We start from the raw sequence: 20,055 nt of genomic DNA, 5'->3' as shown, positions 1-20,055 counted from the left end.
ATTGGGTGAAGTGTACAGGAGTGTAGTATTAATGAAGTCAGTCCATAAGAGGGCTGTTTAGGAGTCTGGTAATAGCAGAGAAGAAGTTGTTTTTGAATCTGTTTGTGAGTGTTCTCAAACTTTTCTATCTCCTGCCCAATGGAAGAAGTTGGAAGAGCGAGTAAACCGGGTGGAGGGGTCTTTGATTATGCTGCCCACTTTCCCAAGGCGGCGGGAGGTATAAATAAGAGTCAATGGTTGGGAGGTGGGTTTGTGTGATGGACTAGGCTGTGCTCACGCCTCTCTGAATGTTTTTGCAGTCTTGGGCCGAGCAGTTGCCTTACTGTGATGCAGCCAGATAGGATGCTTTCCCGTACCAGCCTCCCCGAACAGGCGCCGGAATGTGGCAACTAAGGGCTTTTCACAGTTAACTTCACTTGAAGCCTACTTGTGACAATAAGCGATTCTCATTTTCATTTCTATGGTGCATCTATAAAAGTTGGTAAGAGTTAGTGTGGATATGCCGAATTTCCTTAGTTTCCTGAGGAAGCAATGGGGCTGTTGTGCTTTCTTGGTGGTAGAATTGGCGTGGGTGGACCAGGACAGATTTTTGGTGATGTGCACACCTAAGAATTTGAAGCTGTCAACCATCTCCACCTCGACCCTGATGCAGACAGGTGTGTGTGCAGTATTTTGCTTCCTGAAGCTGATGACCAGCTCTTTAGTTTTGCTGGCATTGAGGGGTAGACTGTTGTCGTTACACCACTTCACTAGGCTCTCTATCTCCCTCCTGGATTCTGATTCGTCGTTGTTCGAGATCCGACCCACTATGGTTGTTGTCCGCAAACGTGTAGATGTAGTTGGAACCAAATTTTGCCAAGCAGTCGTGTGTGTATAGTGAGTATAGTAGGGAGTTAAGTACGCAGTCTTGCGGGGCCCCAGTATTGAGGACTATTGTGGAGGAGGTGTTGTTATTTATGTTTACTGATTATGGTCTGTGGGTCAGAAAGTCGAGGATCCAGTTGCAGAGGGATGAGCCAAGTCCTAGATTTTGAAGCTTTGATATGAGCTTGGCTGGGGTTATGGTGTTGAAGGCGGAGCTGTGTTCGATAAATAGGTGTCTGATGTAGGAGTCCTTGTTGTCAAGATGCTCCAGAGATGAGTGTAGGGCCAGGGAGATGGCATCTGCCGGATGTGGCGGTGTGTGAATTGCAGTTGATCTAGGCATCCTGGGTATATGGAGTTGATGTGCTTCACAGCCAACCTCTCGAAGCACTTCATTGCGATTGATGTCAGGGCTACCGGACAGTAGTCACTGAGGCACGTTGAGGCACCAGTATGATGGTGCTCTTCTTGAAATAGGTGGGGACCTCTGAGCGGAGTAGGGACAGGTTGACGATTTCCGCGCACACATCTGCTCGCTGGTCCGTGCAGGCTCTGCGTGCATGACCAGGGACCCGGTCCGGACCCGTTGCCTTCCGAGGGTCCACTTTCGGGAAGGCCGATCTGACTGTCTGTGCGTAGTCTGCACGTTCTCCCCGTGTCTGCGTGGGTTTCCTCTGGGTGCTCCGGTTTCCTCCCACAACCCAAAGACGTGCAGGTTAGGTGAATTGGCCAAACTAAATTGCCCTTGAGTGTCCAAAAAGGTTAGGATGGGTTATTGGGTTACAGGGATAGGGTGGAAATTAGGGTTTAAGAGGGTCGGTGCAGACTCGATGGGCCGAATGGCCTCCTTCTGCACTGTATGTTCCATGTCTATCTATATAGACTTCGGAAGCTGTGCCGGTGGGTATAGGTGTGTCTGGGGCTGCTGGGGCTCTCAACAGCGGATTGATGGTTTCCTGCTTGAACCGAGCATAGCAGGCATTGAAACAATTCTGGGAAGAAAGCATTTCTGAAGAGACTGTTTGAAATAACAGTGAGATCAAAAAGGAGATCATTTCAGGAAAATACTGAAGCCTGTGTGAGGGGTTAGCTGCTTTGATCTCCCAGAAGGGAGCAGGATAGCTGGTCAGAACTCCCAGACGACAGTGTGAACAACCGGGAGAACCAGACCTGGAGAACCAGTTGCTGTCAGCCTCACAGGTCATCCCAAGGGAAAAATGGCATTGAGTGGTAAAAGTTACTGAAAACCTGTAGATTTTGAAATCTATAATGATAGTTGCTGAACCAAAAAGTGTAAGGTTGGCTCAGAGGGGAGTTTAAATTAAGATCCTTTGGAGATGATTAAAGTAGTGTTTAATCCATGAAGCCATTAAGTGTAATTTTGTTTTTTTTTCCTCTTTATTTTCTTAAATGTTTATGCTGCTACAAAATCATCTCAAGTAGTGGGGTCATCATTTTCTGATTTCAGAACCTCTCCTCATATTGTACAGATAGCAAAAACTGTTTTGGTGGCTGTTTCAAGTTTCTCTTTGGGACTTGGACAGTTCGGTATTCACCATCAGCCGTAACTTATAATAATCTTTATTGTCACAAGTAGGCTTACATTAACACTGTTACTGTGAAAAGCCCCCAAGTCATCACATTCCAGCGCCTGTTCAGGTACACAGTGGGAGAATTCAGAACAACACTTTTGCATCAATTTTAACTCCCTTGCCTCCACCTCTCATTTGTCAAGTCTGCAACTCCATGCTTAAGTTGCATAAAGCACGATTTGCACCCTTTATAAGTATTGAGTTTTCTTACCTTCATTATCAATCCACTTCAGTGTAATTGGTTGATCCTGTTGTAAACTGCACATTTCCCTCACCTCAGAACACATTCCATCATAAGTGATTGCAGGATCAAGGTCTGTGATGAGGATGTCCCTGTTGAGAACAAAAAGTACAACAATCTTCTGTTATTATCCTGAGGAAGGTCTCGTCGTTTTTATATCCTAAAATATACTTCAAATGCATTGAAGTGAAACATGCATGAAAAACTGTTAATTTATTACTCTCACAAGATATAGAATGTAGGAGCAGAATTAGGCCATTTGGCCCATCGGGTCTGTTCCGCCATTTGATCACATGTGACCTCATTCTAGGCTTAACTCCACCATCTTGCCTGTTCTCCATAGCTCTTCAACTCATTACCAATTAAAAATCTGTCCACCTCCTCCTTAAATTTACTCACTGTCTAACACCCATCCCACTTTGGGGTAGTGAATTCTACAGATTCATACTGGGAGAAGTAGTTTTTCAACTCAGTTTTAAATTTGCTACCTCTTATCCTGAGACTATGATCTCTCGTTCTAGAATGCCCCACAAGAGGAATCACCTGCGCCATGTCTACTTTATCCATACCTTTTATCATCTCCTATGAACATTTGTCAACAAACCACTCAGGAATATTAAGCTACAGAATGTGTCCTTTGAAACAACATAGTGTACAGTTCACTAATTGCCATGAAATAATATGGAGTAAACATCCTAATTACATCTTTTTTTAAACTACTGAATCCTGAATTAAAGTTCGGGAGAAAATCTTTCATATGCTGGTTTAAATGTGCAACAGCTTCACCTTGAGAAAAAAACATTTTTTTCATCATTGGTGAGAAAAAATCAGGGTGCAGGTTCCGTCTATATTTGGTGAGCTAACTACTTCCACAGCAGGCAAGAAGAGGTGGTCATTTTCCTCAGCACCCTTGTGCTATAATACTGAAAATTATGGACGTGGTTCTGATTTCCAACCTCTAGCCGATGATCCCTACTTGGAGAGCATTTGCGCTAGCCACTCAGTAAGTACATGCCCTCCTTCAATCCAAACCAAATAACTTCCCAATATTCAGTGTGCTAATTCACATACCAAGAAAAGTAACATGGGCAAGCTAGGAAAGGACTTCTACTATACGTATACATAATCACCAGGCAGGGTCTTGTGGAAGGGAAATAATGTTTGACAAATAGTTCTTGAGAAAACATCCAAGTTTAACAAAAGGGAACCAATAGATGTGTGTACTTAGATTTCCAAAAAGCATTCAACAAGGTTCCATTAAAAAGTTACTGCACGACTTCCGGTCGCTAAGCCGCACATTTCGGCGGCTACCGCTAGAACGGACTTTTGGGCTCTCCAGAGGAGCCCCAAAGGAAGTTTTTCGACGACTTCCCATGTGGGAAGGTGAGAGCAAGGTCCCCCTTCCATAGTATATGGAGTGGACCAGAAGTGGAGCGGTCAAAAAAGCGGTTTTGGAGCAGTGAAAGAAGCGGGGCAGAAAAAACAAGATGGCGGAGGGCGGAGATCGAGCGGCATGGGGGCCGGAGCAGCAGGAGTTTCTCAGGCGCTGCGTGGAGGAGCTTAAGAAAGAGGTGCTGGAGCCACTGCTGACGGCGATCGAGGGGCTAAAGGAGACCCAGAAGGCCTATGGGGTAGAGATCAGAGAGGTGCGGGAAAAAGCCGCCGAGAACGAGGACGAGATCTTGGACCTGGCGGTGAAGATGGAGGCGCACAAGGCGCTGCACAAGAGGTGGGCCGAAAGATTCGAGGACCTGGAGAACACGTCGAGGAGGAAGAATCTTCGGATTCTGGGTCTCCCTGAAGGGGTGGAGGGGGCCGATGCCGGGGCATATGTGAGCACGATGCTCCATTCGCTGATGGGTGCGGAGGCCTCTCTGAGTCCCCTGGAGCTAGATGGGGCTCATCGGGTCCTGGCGAGGAGACCCAAGGTCAACGAGGCGCCAAGGGCGGTAGTGGTGAGGTTTCATCGTTTCGTGGACAGTGAGTGTGTCCTGAGATGGGCCAAGAAAGAGCGGAGCAGCAGGTGGGAGAATGCGGTGATCCGAATCTATCAGGACTGGAGTACTGAGGTGGCAAAGAAGAGAGCTGGTTTTAATCGGGCCAAGGTGGTGCTGCATAGGAAGGGGTGAGATTCGGAATGCTGCACCAGCGCGATTGTGGGTCACATTTCAGGATCGACACCACTACTTTGAAACGCCTGAAGAGGCTTGGACCTTTATACAAACTGAAAAGTTGGACTATGCGCAAGGAATGTTCCACGGGTTGGGCGATGGATGGGGATGGGGGAAGAGATCTGATGGGGAGACTGAGGGAATGTGGGCGCCGGTGCTGTAGGGAGGGGAGGCCCGGGGATGGGGGAATTGGGATAAGGCCGCAACAGGAGCTGCGCCAGAGGGGGCAGGGCTGGCTCAGGAAAGCGTGGGCTTTTTCCCGCGTTAGGGAAGGACGGAGGGGTGGGATGGAGGAGCGCACACCGATTGCTGGGGAGGAGGAGGAGGGGGGATTTCCACACGGGGGGGGGGCAACGGGAAGGCGGGGGACGCCGGGGTCAGCAGGTGTCAGCTGACTTACTGTAGTGTTATGGGGGGAGCAAAAGAGCTAGATATGGATCTAGCGGGGGCGGGGGGGAGAATAGGGTTGCTGCTGCATTAGCCGAGGGGGAACTGAAAACAGAAGAGGTGGTCAGGGTGGGGGTCCCCCGTCTGGGGGACTGGAGGGTGCGGGAGGCACGAGCATGGGACTGGCCTAGAAAAGGAGATGGCTAGAAAAGGAGGGGCAATCCGGCTGATAACGTGGAATGTGAGGGGCCTGAATGGCCCGAGTGTTCGCGCACTTAAAAGGACTGAAGGCAGACGTGGTCATGCTTCAGGAGACACATTTGAAGGTGGCAGACCAGGTCAGGTTAAGAAAGGGATGGGTAGGACAGGTATTCCATTCGGGGCTGGATGCAAAGAATAGAGGGGTGGCAATGCTGGTGGGGAAGCGGGTGTCGTTTGAGGCCAAGAATATAGTAGTGGACAATGGAGGTCGATACGTGATGGTGAGCGGTAGGCTGCAGGGGGCGTGGGTGGTATTGGTAAACGTATACGCCCCGAACTGGGACGATGCTGGATTTATGAAGCGTATGTTAGGGCGCATTCCGGACTTGGAGGTAGGGAGCTTGATAATGGGTGGGGATTTTAACACGGTGCTGGACCCAGCATTAGATCGTTCCAGATCTAGGACGGGGAAGAGGCCGGCTGCGGCCAAGGTGCTTAGGGGGTTTATGGATCAGATGGGGGGAGTAGATCGTGGAGATTTGCCAGGCCTTTGGCCAGAGAATTTTCTTTTTTTCCCCACGTACACAAAGCCTACTTCCGGATAGATTTTTTTGTTCTGAGCAGGGCGCTGATCCCGAAAGTGGAGGGAATGGAGTATTCGGCCATAGCCATCTCAGACCACGCCCCGCACTGGGTGGAACTGGAGTTGGGGCAGGAGAGGGACCAACGCCTGTGGCGTTTGGATGTGGGATTACTGGCAGATGAGGAGGTGTGCAGGAGGGTACAGGGGTGCATTGAAAGGTATTTGGAGGCCAACGGCAACGGGGAGGTGCAGGTGGGGGTAATATGGGAGGCACTGAAGGCGGTGGTCAGGGGAGAGTTAATCTCCATCAGGGCTCACAGGGAGAAGAGAGAGAGCAGGGAAAGGGAGAGGTTAGTGGGGGAGATCTTAAGGGTGGACAGGAGATATGCAGAGGCCCCTGAAGAGGGACTACTTAGGGAGAGGCGAAGTCTCCAGACGGAATTCGACCTGTTGACCACAGGGAAGGCAGAGGCACAATGGAGGAAAGCACAGGGGTCGACGTACGAGTATGGGGAGAAGGCGAGCCGGATGCTGGCACATCAGCTCCGTAAGAGGATGGCAGCGAGGGAGATAGGTGGAGTCAAGGATGGCAGGGGAACTACGGTGCGGAGTGCGGTGAAAGTAAATGAGGCATTTAAGGCCTTTTATGAGGAGCTGTACAGATCTCAGCCCCCAGCAGGGGAAGAGGGGATGCGACGATTTCTGGATCAACTGAGGTTCCCGAGGGTGGAGGAGCAGGAGGTGGCTGGTTTCGGGGCGCCAATTGGGTTGGAGGAGCTGATTAAAGGACTGGGGAGTATGCAGGCGGGGAAGGCCCAGGGACCAGATGGGTTCCCGGTTGAGTTTTACAGGAAGTATGCGGACCTGTTAGCCCCGTTGCTGGTGAGGACTTTCAATGAGGCAAGGGAGGGGGGACCCTGCCCCCGACAATGTCCGGGGCGATGATTTCTTTGATCCTGAAGCGGGACAAGGACCCACTGCAATGTGGGTCGTATAGGCCGATTTCGCTTCTTAATGTGGACGCTAAGTTGCTGGCAAAAGTGCTGGCTATGAGGATTGAGGACTGTGTCCCGGGGGTGAGTCACGAGAACCAGACGGGATTTGTAAAGGTCAGGCAGCTAAACACCAATGTGCGGAGGCTCCTAAACGTGATTATGATGCCATCGGTGGAGGGAGAGGCGGAGATAGTGGCAGCTATGGACGCGGAGAAGGCCTTTGACCGAGTGGAGTGGGAGTATCTCTGGGAAGTGTTGCGGAGGTTTGGGTTTGTGGAGGGGTTTATCAGTTGGGTTAAGCTCCTATATAGAGCCCCGGTGGCGAGTGTGGTTACGAATCGGCGGAGGTCGGAGTATTTTCGGCTGTATCGAGGGACGAGGCAGGGGTGCCCCCTGTCCCCCCTGTTGTTTGCATTAGCAATTGAGCCTTTGGCCTTGGCATTAAAGGAGTCCAGAAAATGGAGGGGGGTGGTCCGAGGGGGAGAGGAGCATCGGGTGTCGCTGTATGCGGACGGCCTGTTGCTGTATGTGGCAGATCCAGTGGAGGGATGGTGGAGGTCATGCAGATCCTAAGGGAGTTTGGGGACTTCTCGGGCTATAAGCTCAATGTAGGGAAAAGTGAGCTCTTCGTGGTGCATCCAAAGGAAAGAGGGATAGACGACCTACCGTTGAGGAGGGCGGAAAGGAGCTTTCGGTACTTGGGGATCCAGGTAGCTAGGAGTTGGGGGGCCCTGCACAAACTTACTTTGACGCGGCTGGTGGAGCAGATGGAGGAGGCCTTCAAACGATGGGATATGTTGCCACTCTCGCTAGCGGGCAGGGTACAGTCGATTAAAATGATGATCCTCCCAAGGTTTCTTTTTGTGTTCCAGTGCCTTCCTATTATGATCACCAAGGCCTTTTTTAAGAGGGTAGGCAGGAGCATCATGGGTTTTGTGTGGGCAAACAAGACCCCGAGGGTAAGGAGGGGGTTTCTGGAGCGTAGTAGGGACAGAGGAGGGCTGGCGTTGCCGAATCTGGGTGGCTACTATTGGGCAGCTAACGTGGCGATGATCCGTAAGTGGGTGGAGGGAGGGAGAGGGGGCGGCATGGAAGAGGTTGGAGATGGCGTCCTGCAAAGGAACGAGCCTGAGGGCACTGATGACGGCACCGCTGCCGCTCTTGCCGACAAGGTACACCACAAGTCCGGTGGTGGAGGCAACGCTAAAGATCTGGGGGCAGTGGAGAAGACACAGGGGTGCGATGGGAGCCTCGGTGTGGTCCCCGATCAGAGATAACCATCGGTTTGTCCCAGGAAGGATGGACGGGGGGTTTCAGAGCTGGCATCGGGCAGGGATCAGGAGGATGGGGGACCTGTTTATAGATGGGACATTTGCGAGCCTAGGGGCGCTGGAGGAGAAGTTTGGGATACCCCCGGGAAATGCGTTCAGGTACATGCAGGTGAGGGCGTTTGTGAGGCGGCAGGTGAGGGAATCCCCGTTGCTCCCGGCACAGGGGATTCAGGACAGGGTGATTTTGGGTGTATGGGTTGGAGAGGGCAAGGTTTTGGCGATATATCAGGAGATGAAAGAAGAGGAGGCGGCTTTGGTAGAGGAGCTGAAGGGCAAATGGGAGGAGGAGTTGGGGGAGGAGATTGAAGAGGGTCTGTGGGCTGATGCCCTGAGTAGGGTTAATTCCTCTTTCTCGTGTGCCAGGCTTAGCCTGATACAGTTTAATGTTACTCACAGAGCGCATATGACAGGGGCAAGGCTGAGTAGGTTCTTTGGGGTGAAGGACAGATGTGGGAGGTGCTCAGGAAGCCCGGCGAATCACGCCCATATGTTCTGGTCGTGCCCGGCACTGGATGGGTGCTGGAGGGGTGTCGCGAGGACTATGTCTAAGGTGGTGAAAGTCCAGGTCAAGCCAAGTTGGGGGCTGGCACTATTTGGGGTGGCGGACAAGCCAGGAGTGCAGGAAGCGAAAGAGGCCGGTATCCTGGCCTTTGCGACCCTGGTAGCCCGGCGGAGGATCTTGCTATTATGGAAGGACGTGAAGCCCCCCAGTGTGGAAGCCTGGATAAATGACATGGCAGGGTTCATCAAGCTGGAGAGGATAAAGTTTGCCTTGAGAGGGTCTGCACAGGGGTTCTTCAGGCGGTGGCAACCGTTCCTAGACTATCTCGCGGAGCGTTAGGAGGAGGTCGGTCAGCAGCAGCAACCCAGGGATGGAGGGGGGGGTCTCTTTCGGGGGGTGGTATATGGGTGGGCGGGGAAGGGGGTTTTCTTAGGGGCACTTGAAAAAGGAAAAACATTAACATATGGGAGAGTCAATATGTGCGGGAGGAACCCATTGTACAAGTTCTGTATTATGTTGGATTGATATGTTTATGTTTTGTTCTGTTCCTTCTCTTTTCGTTTTTGTTACGGGGGGGGGGGGGGGGGGGTTAAATGTTGAAAATTTTTGTTGAAAAACTTTGAATGAACATTTTTTAAAAAAAAATATTTTTTTTGTTACTGCACACTCGGCTCGAGGTGGGGGGGGTGGGGGGGGGCTGCCATTCCATAAGGCAGGGAATCACTTTAGATAACTGGGGGTGCAGGTTGCTCTAGATTGGGGGGGGCTCCTTAGGTACAACATTTCTAGTTTGGTGGGGAGGGTGAAAGCTGATCTGGCAAGGTGGGATGGTCTCCCTCTGTCACTGACTTAGGTACAGGTGGGTAAACTGAATGTGCTGCCGCGATTCCTGTTTATTTTTCAATGCCTGCCGATTCTCCTGCCAAAGGCATTTTTTTAGTGCGATTGAAGAGCTCATTACCTCGTTCATATGGGGAGGGAAGGTGGCCAGAATTAAAAAGGCTACTACAGACAGGAAGGCAGGCAGGGAGTTTGGGTCTTCCGAACCGGATGTACTATTACTGGGCGGCGAATGTGGAGAAGATACAGAACTGGGTCAGAGGGGCTGACTCCCAATGGGTCAGAATGGAGGAGAGTTTGGATAGGGGGTCGGGATTGAAGGCGCTAGCGAGAGCACCGCTCCAGACGGTGCCAGGGAGATACACGGAGTCCGGTAGTAATAACTTTGTTGAGAATTTGGAGGCAGTTTCGACAGCACTTCGGGTTGGGGGCAGGGTCAAGGGAAATGCCGATTCAGGGGAACCATAGATTTGAGCAAGGGAAGTGGGATGGAAGTTTTCGGAGATGGGAGAAGAAAGGAATTCGGACACTAAAAGATTTGTTTCTTGGGGGTTGTTTTGCGGGATTGAAGGAGCTGGGAGCGAAGTATGGGCTGGAGCAGGGGGAACTATTTAGATACATGCAGGTTCAAGACTTTGTCAGAAAGGAGTTATAGAGCTTCCCAGTAGAGCCGGCTTCCACATTGCTGGAGGAGGTGCTGATGACAGGGGACTGGAGAAGGGGGTAGTATCGGCAGTTTACGGGACTATTTTGGAGGAGGAGAAAGTGCCGCTGGAAGGGATCAAGGCAAAGCGGGAGGAAGAGTTGGGAGAGGGTATGGAGGAGGGGTTCTGGTGTGAGGTGCTGCGGAGGGTGAACACCTCCACCTCGTGTGTGAAGTTGGGGCTGATAAAGCTGAAGGTGGTGTATAAAGCGCACCTTACAAGGGCGAGGATCAGCCAGCTCTTTAAGGGGGTAGAATATATGTGTCAACGTTACGGGGGGGGGGGGGGGGGGGTGCAAACCACAGTCATATGTTTTGGTCCTGTCCAAAGCTGGAGGATTACTGGAAGGTGTTGTTTCGGGTAATCTCTAAAGTGGTGCACGTGAAACTGGACCCGGGCCCTCGGGAGGCCATATTCGGGGTGTCGGATCAGCTGGGGTTGGAAACGGGCGCGGAGGCAGATGTTGTTGCCTTCGTCTCGTTGATCGCCCGAAGGTGGATCCTGTTAGGGTGGAAATCAACCTCTGCACCCCTTGCCCTGGCGTGGCGAGGGGCCCTGCTGGAATTCTTGATGCTTGAAAAGGTCAAATTTGAACTGAGGGGAAGGATGGAGGGGTTATACAATTCATGGGCGTTATTCATTCTGCACTTTTGAGAATGGATCACATCGAACATTGGAGGGGGGCTGGCAGGGTTGGGGGGAGAGGGACTGTATGTGTCAATGGTGACTATGGGTGATTCCTGATTCCTTTTTGTCATTTGTTTATGTTAACATGCGGGCTAATTAATGTCTAGGGTTTGGTGGGATGATGGGGTTGGTGGGGGGTCGGGGAGAAAGAGGGGTTGAACGGCTGTTTTCCAAGCACTTCAACAGCAATCGGAAGGAAATGATGGCCTCGGGTCAAGGTGTGGGTGGATGAGACTGTAGCCCGATAAAGGAGGCTTTGGCAAAGATGTCGACGGGGGTACGAGAGCAAGGATAGGTGTTAAAGGCGGCGGATGCATTGTCGCAGTGTAGCGACCAGCTCACCTCGATAAGTGAGGAGCTGTGGACGGTGGTGGTGAGTAAGAAAGGGCTGAGAGCCAAAGTGGAGGACCTGCAGAACAGGTTTCGACAGCAGAATCGGAGGATCATGGGACTGCCTGAGGGACTGGATGGTCGGATCCGATGGGAGCACTTTGCGGAGATGTTCATCAAGTTGTTGGGGGATGAGGAGGATCCCTCCCCTTCTAAAGCTGGACAGGGCTCCCAGATCATTCTGGCCGAAACTAAAAATGAATGAACCACCAAGAGCTGAGATAGTTGGGCATGGGGCATGGTGGTGCAGTGGTTAGCACTGCTGCCTCACGGTGCCGAGGATTCAGGTTCGATCTCGGCCCCGGGTCACTGAACATGTGGAGTTTGCACATTAGCCCACTGTCTCCGTGGGTCTCACCCCCACAACCCAAAAATTTGCAAGGTAGGTGGACTGGTCACGCTAAATTGCCCCTTAATTAGAATTTATTGAAAAAAGAGTTGTGATCGTCTGTTTCACAGCTACCAGGTGAAGGAAAAGGTGTTGAGATGGGCGAAGCTGAATCGCGAGGCGAGGTGGAAAGGCAGTGGTATTCGTATATACCAGGATCTCTCAGCGAAGCTGGCAAGGTGGGCAGCCTTTGATCGGGCAAAGGCGGCATTGTATTAAAGCAACGCGAGTTTTGGGGTGGTCAACTCTGCAAAGCTGAGATTCAATAGCCTCATCACGACACCAAGTCAGGTGAAACGAGGCTGGTAAATTGTGCCCCATATTTCTAAATCTATTCTTTTCCGGATCACTTCAAAAATCTGGATTAGATCACATTACAACCTTTTCAACACAAGGAAATACAAACCCACCTCCAAATTTTGCAACTGTATGATTTAATTCTTTAAACCTCCCAGTTATGAATAAAAGGTCCTCATCCCATCGCAGAATTACAGATATACTTTGGCGGCTAAGGGAGTTGGAATTATTTACACTACAGAGCGCATCTGACAGAGGCACGTTATGTGTCTGCAAACAGCCACATTCAGATTCTTCATAAACAAATGCTTAATAACAGTTACTTCTGAAGGTTCAATTTTTTTTTGTGAATTTCCAATATAAATAATGTGGTCATAAATTCTGCAGTGATCACAGCTTCACAGAAAACAACATATTCTTGAATGTGCCTTTACACATTCCCAATAAAGTCTCTCAATGATTTCCCGAATGAGCTTTCGCCACTTTGATCAGTCACAAGGCAGGATCTCCCATGGGTTTGTGGGTATGTTTGACCTTTTCAGGGATGCCCTTCTGCTGTCCACCTGGGGAGCTTATTGCCGTGACTAAGTTCTGAGTAGAGGAACTTGTTCATGAGTCAGGTGTTAGGCATACGAATGACAGGTTCTGCCCAGCAGAGCTGGTTTTGAGTGATCAGCACCTTGATGCTGGACAAACTGGCTTGGGAGGACTACTCTGCTATTGGACTGCTTTTCTTGCCTTCAGATTTGCACGGAAAGAGGTCATTCAGCCCATTGAGCCTCACGTGCTCCATTATGCATAATGAGGCTCAAATGATATTACTGAAAACACTACTGGGTTGAAGCTTCACATTTCTGACATTCATCGGAAGCAAGTGTCCGCATCTGCATAATTTGCTCCCGCATTCTTGATATATACAAATTTCTGTCACATTTGGATGCATTACAAGATAATGACTCAGCCCCCTCCACCCTTATGTGTAAAATAACTTCCTGAAGTGTTAAGATTTAAACACATTAGAGAGTCTTTATTACTCCCTTAGAAGATAATCTCAGTCCACTAACAGTTTCTTCCAGTAAGCACGAAAATTGGTCATGGGTCACAATTACCCCCTCAGACTTTCCACTGTGGAAATGCAGAGCTGGGGAGTTGTATCTCCTCCCTCCCCTTTCCTTTTCCCCTCCCTCATGTTCTGTTTTCCTGTATTTCCCCTAACCCAGTTTGATTCAAATACCACATTTAGTTTCATTACCAGCACCCCTAGGTGATTAGATTCACACAGAAAAGCCACACACCTTTCAAAAACTGCTCATAATTAAAATGTAAATTCAATTAAATACAAAGAAACAGAAAAATCTCCTGATATAATTTCTACAAGGGTAACTCCTGCTTTTCTATCAATTGAAGTTGCAAATATTCACAATTCTGCAAATATATCTTGACCATGTCGAGAACACTTATTCACAAAATGATTCCTCAGAAAAACATCCTTTTACAAGAAAAGATAAATAAGCCATTTAAAGAAGCTGGAAAGCTCTTCATCCTGGTGGACAGAGTAATATTATGGCATCACAAAGCAGTTTATGGCTCTGAAAAGAAAATGCCTGAAAAAGTGCTTAAAAGTTGGTTTCGGGTTGAGGACCAACAGCTTGTGAAAAGAAGACAGCAGCTATTTTGCAGTCCAGAGCCAGTCCACAGCCCCAAGTGAGTATACGCTGCTCCCAAATTGAACGACACGCTGGGATTGAGTACCTGTAATTTCAGCCTGCCTGAAAAGCAGTGCAAGAGTCGTTGATATTTATGCAGATCAGCACAGAACCTCATAATCCGGACGCCATTTCAAGGACTCCACCATCTTTTCTTCAACCATTGACTTTTAACCATTGGCAGAATTTCTCTTTTTTGGACGGATGGCTTAGTGTATTTCAAAATAGTAATTGGTATACTTTCATATTTCATACTGCATATTAATAAGCTTTGCCATTATTTGATAATACCTGCCTTATAATAAACCATTAACTTTATTCCATTAACCATCCACCTGAGGAAGGAGCAGCGCTCCGAAAGCTAGTGACATCGAAACAAACCTGTTGGACTTTAACCTGGTGTCGTAAGACTTCGTACATTAACTTTATTGTTTTGTGAAAGAAGCCTGGTTAAAGTCTTTTCTATTTTGACTAACAGTAGTGAATGTAAACAATTGGCCAGTTTGATGACTGAATCAAACTTTCCAACTAATGGTATGACTTGTGAAGAAGTGGGACTAGTTTAATTCACGCACTCCTCCCAACCCACTTGTAACAACCAAAAACATATTTTCTATCTGTTTTCACATTTTATTCAAGGGTAACTAATTTGTTTAGCATTGATTAAATGTTCCTATTCAAAAACAGTATTTGGAAGCAATTAATAAGTTCCACTTACAAACCAATTTCACATCACACAATATATAAACAGAGGATCTAATGTTTTAAGAACTTTGTTCCATCAAAATTTTTCATGATAATATAACTTGATAATTTTTGCCTGCATCCTAATTAAAGCCCGAGTCACTTATTGGCAGCACAGAACAATAATATTAATATTCTGGGCACAACCTTCCTGTTCCACTTCATTCTTTTTACTGCAACTAGAGCATTATGGGTGAAAAATGCCAATCCCCAAAAATACATTCCAGGTTACTTAGCAATGAAGTGTTGCTAAGCAACCAGAAGGCTACATTACTTTCTACCAGAGGCTAAAATGCACTTCTCTTTATGAAGTAGTACATATTTCAGGGTCACTGGCATTTTTTGCACTCAACTCATTTGTAACTCACTTTCTTCAAATAAGCAGTTATCTAGTTAATATTAAGCAAGATTCCAGCAAAATATATCCAAGGCAATCCATCAAATCTCTTGTTAACACAGTTACATCAAATTTGTATAAACACATGTGCATTTTCTTCGAATCAAATAAATGCAGCAGCAGGAAATTCCATCCACTTGAATTCAAGATGGCTCCTAGGTGGTCACCGAGGGGAGTTTCCTGTGCATCTCTATCATTGGCTATCCACTCAGACACTCTGCCCTCCCACCTTCCTATTCTCCTGCCACCATCATAGCTTGGTCTCCCTTTTAGATAGGTCTGCAGAATCCCTTTATGCCTCTTGGCATCCTCTTAAGGATCCAAAACACTCATTGATGTTTTATTATAAGCAGCAATCATAACTGCCCCATCTTACTGTCACCAAACCTATCACCCAGTGTACCCATTGGAGGATAATCGTGCCAATCTCCACTATCCAACTCACCATCCCATTGTTGACTCTGAGGACTACCCACCAGCGGATCAACTATTTTTTTTTAAATCAACCTTTCCCTGTTCACAAGTGACATTCTGGAGAAAGATACAAAGCCCTTGCCATCCACATGCTCTCTGTGGGTGACTGGGTCAACATGCCAACCTTGACGTAAGCTTTGGCGGGGTGGTGATGACTCCTCGTCCTTAATTGAAGCCTCCCTGCCCAGCTGCAACTTTCACCACTTACCCATTCAAACTATCATGGTGGTGGTGTGGCTCTCATCACTAAATCACATCCTGGTCTGCCACCCTTCATCTGCCACTTTTCTTCTTTGGGCATCTCATCTTGCAATCTTGTTACCCCGCTTTCCCTTGCCTGACATTTCAAATCCTAATTCTACCATCCATCATAAACCATTTTATACACAGATACCTTTGCCACTTTTCTCCCTCAGTGACTACACCAAGCATTTCCTCACCTTCAGTGATTTCATGATTTCAACCTCTATTTTAATTCAACATGCTTTCTCCCCTGAGTTCACTGCTCTATCTTTCTTTGCTCTGACATTCCACATACTCATGGAATCTATACTCATGACCACCTTCTTGATTTCTCTCATATAGCCTCATTTTTATTGTCACGTCTATCACAGGCAAGGCTAATTATATTCTCATTTAATTCTCCACCCGCTGTGGGTCTCACCCCACAACCCAAAGATGTGCACGTTAGGTGGATTGGCCATGCTAAATTGCCTGTTAATTGGAAAAAATAATTGGGTACTCTAATTTATTTATTTTTAAATCATTCTGCACCCGCACCCACTTCCCTCTTTCAATCTACTTCCCTGGGGGGTTCTGCATTTGGAATTGGAGCCGAGTCCCTAGAGGCCATAATCGGAGTGTTGGACCTGCCGTAGTTACAGACGGGAGCAGAAGTTTCAGCCTTCACCTAGTTGATTGTTCGCAGGCAGGTCCTCCTGTTGGGCGGGGAGGTCAGCTTCTCCCCACAGTGCCTCGGCGTGGCTGGGGACCTGTTGGACTGTTTGTCCTTGGAAAAAGTGAAATTCGCTCCTGTTGGGGTTTCACTAGAGATGGGGGTTGCTCATTCTACATTTGAGACCTAACTGCTGCTGGGAGGGCGGCAGCGTCGGGAACTGTTGGTGTACAAATGTTAAAATGTTAAATAAAAATATTTTTTAAAAGCATAAGAGATACTTGCCTTTATTAGCCAAGCCAAGGTCAGAGCAGGGAGGTTACAATGGAGCTATATAAAATGTTTGTTAGGCCACAGGTGGAGGGAGTACTGTGTGCAGTTCTGGTTACCGCACTAGGAGGATGTGATTGCACTTGAGGGGGTGTAGAGGAGATTCACCAGGATGTTGCCTGGACTGGAGCATTTCAGCTACAAAGAGAGGCTGGGTATGTTTTTCCTGAGAGCAGAGAAGGCTGAAGGGGGACCTGATTGAGGTGTACAAAATTATGAGGGACATAGATAGGATACGAAGAAACTCTTCCCCTTAGTAAAAGGGTTTAAAACCAGGGGCATAAATTTAAGGTGAGGGGCAGGAAATTTAGAGGGGAAATGAGGAAAAGCCTTCTCACCCAGAGGGTGGTGGGAATCTGGAACTCACTGCTTGAAAGGCTGGCAGAGGCGGGAACCGACACATGATTTAGAACATAGACCATTACAGCACAGTACAGGCCCTTCGGCCCTCGATGTTGCGCCGACCTGTGAAACCACTCTAAAGCCCATCTACATTATTCCCTCATCGTCCATATGTCTATCCAATGACCATTTGAATGCCCTTCGTGTTGGCGAGTCCACTACTGTTGCAGGCAGGGCATTCCACGCCCTTACTACTCTTTGAGTAAAGAACCTACCTCTGACATCTATCCTATATCTAGGGGACTTATCTATTTTCAGAATTGCTAACACCTCCTCCTTATGAACCTCAAGCCATTCTAGTCTAGTAGCCTGAATCTCAGTATTCTCCTCGACAACATTGTCTTTTTCCTGTGTGAATACTGACGAAAAATATTCATTTAGCACCTCTCCTATCTCCTCGGACCCAACGCACAACTTCCCACTACTGTCCTTGTCTGGCCCTACTCTTACCCTAGTCATTCTTTTATTCCTGACATATCTATAGAAAGCTTTAGGATTATCCTTGATCCTACCTGCCAAAGACGTCTCATGTACCCTCCTGGCTCTTCTTAGCTCTCTCTTTAGGTCCTTCCTAGCTAACTTGTAACTCTCGAGCGCCCGAACTGAACCTTCATGTCTCATCTTTACATAAGTCTCCTTTTTCCTCTTGACAAGTGTTTCGACTGCTTTAGTAAACCACGGTTCCCTTGCTCGACCACTTCCTTCCTGCCTGACAGGTACATATGACGCAAAGGCCAGAATGCCGGCCTCTTTCGCCTCCTGCACTCCCGGTTCGTCCACTACTGCAAATATTGCAAGCCCCCAGCTTGGCTTGACCCGGACTTTCACCACCTGAGATATTGCTCCCGCCACTCCTCTCCAGAACCCCTCCAGTGCCGGGCATGACCAAAACATATGGACATGGTTCGCCGGGCTCCCTGAGCACCTTCCACATCTGTCCTCTACTCCAAAGAACCTACTCAACCTCGCCCCCGTCAAGTGCGCTCTGTGGACCACCTTAAATTGTATCAGACTGAGCCTGGCACATGAGGAGGAGGAATTAACCCTACCTAGGGCATCAGCCCACAGACCTTCCTCGATCTCCTCCCCCAGCTCCTCCTCCCATTTACCCTTCAATTCTTCTACCAGCGCTTCCCCCTCTTCTTTCAACTCCTGGTGTATTTCCGACACCTTGCCCTCCCCGACCCATACACCCGAGATCACCCTATCTTGAACTTCTTGTGCCGGGAGCAATGGGAATTCCCTCACCTGTCGCCTCACAAAAGCCCTCACCTGCATATATCTAAAGGCATTTCCCGGGGGTAACCCGAACTTCTCCTCCAGTGCCCCTAGGCTCGCAAACGTCCCGTCGATGAACAGGTCCCCCATTCTTCCAATCCCCGCCCGATGCCAGCTCTGGAACCCCCCGTCCATCTTCCCCGGGACAAACCGGTGGTTACCCCTGATCGGGGACCACACCGATGCTCCCATTGCACCCCGGTGCCGTCTCCACTGGCCCCAGATCGTTAGCGTTGCCGCCACCACCGGGCTCGTGGTATACTTTGTCGGCGAGAGCAGCAGCGGTGCCGTCATCAATGCCCCCAGGCTCGTTCCTTTACAGGACGCCATCTCCATCCTCTTCCATGCCGCCCCCTCTCCTTCCATAACCCACTTGCGGATCATCGCCACATTTGCTGCCCAGTAGTAGCTCCCCAGGTTTGGCAGCGCCAACCCTCCTCGGTCCCTACTGCGTTCCAGGAACCCTCTCCTTACTCTCGGGGTCTTATTCTCCCACACAAACCTCATAATACTCCTGCCTACTCTCTTAAAAAAGGCCTTAGTGATCACGATGGGAAGGCACTGAAACACAAACAGAAACCTCGGAAGGACCACCATTTTGACCGACTGCACTCTACCCGCCAGCGAGAGCGGTAACATGTCCCATCTTTTGAAATCCTCCTCCATTTGCTCCACCAACCTCGTCAGATTCAGTTTATGTAGGGTCGCCCAACTCCTGGCTATCTGGATCCCCAGATACCGAAAGCTCCCCTCCGCCCTCCTCAGCGGTAGGTCCCCAATCCCTCTTTCTTGGTCCCCCGCCTGTAATACAAAGAGCTCACTCTTCCCTACATTGAGCTTATAGCCCGAAAACTCCCCAAACTCCCTTAGAGTCTGCATGACCTCCACCATCCCCTCCATTGGATCCGCCACGTACAGCAACAGGTCATCCGCATATAGCGACACCCGATGCTCTTCTCCCCCTCGGACCACCCCCCTCCATTTATTAGACTCCCTCAATGACATGGCCAATGGCTCGATCGCCAATGCGAACAGGGGGGACAGGGGGCACCCTTGCCTCGTCCCTCGGTACAGTCGAAAGTACTCCGACCTCCGCCGGTTCGTCACTACACTCGCCATCGGGGCTCTGTAAAGGAGCTTAACCCAATTGATAAACCCTACCCCGAACCCAAACCTACGCAGCACCTCCCAGAGGTACTCCCACTCTACTCGGTCAAAGGCCTTCTCCGCGTCCATAGCTGCCACTATCTACGCCTCTCCCTCCTCCGATGGCATCATTATCACGTTTAAGAGCCGCCGCACATTGGTGTTTAGTTGCCTGCCCTTTACAAATCCCGTCTGGTCCTCGTGGATTACCCCCAGGACACAGTCCTCGATCCTCGTGGCCAGCACTTTTGCCAGCAACTTTGCATCCACATTGAGGAGCGAGATCGGCCTGTACGATCCACATTGCAGTGGGTCCTTGTCCCGCTTTAGGATCAAAGAAATTGTCGCTTCCGACATTATCGGGGGCAGGGTCCCCTCCTCTCTTGCCTCATTAAAGGTCCTCACCAGTAGCTGGGCCAACAGGTCTGCGTACTTCCTGTAGAACTCCACCGGGAATCCGTCCGGTCCCGGGGCCTTCCCCGCCTGCATGCTCCCCAAACCCTTGCTCAG

General features: G+C 49.3%; 1 protein-coding gene across 2 annotated transcripts in view; it reads right to left on the bottom strand.

The window, feature by feature from the left end:
* The window catches only part of prkcz (protein kinase C, zeta), a 741,785-nt gene that overhangs the window by 671,964 nt on the left and 49,766 nt on the right, over positions 1 to 20,055 (bottom strand). For both annotated transcript variants that reach the window (XM_072478046.1, XM_072478045.1), the window contains exon 2: positions 2,668 to 2,789. In XM_072478046.1, coding sequence (XP_072334147.1) covers positions 2,668 to 2,789 — 122 coding nt within the window. The remainder of the gene's footprint in view (positions 1 to 2,667; positions 2,790 to 20,055) is intronic.

Source organism: Scyliorhinus torazame, chromosome 16 (assembly GCF_047496885.1).
Source record: "Scyliorhinus torazame isolate Kashiwa2021f chromosome 16, sScyTor2.1, whole genome shotgun sequence".
Classification (NCBI taxonomy): Eukaryota; Metazoa; Chordata; class Chondrichthyes; order Carcharhiniformes; family Scyliorhinidae; genus Scyliorhinus; species Scyliorhinus torazame.
This window is presented reverse-complemented; position numbering and strand designations above follow the sequence as displayed.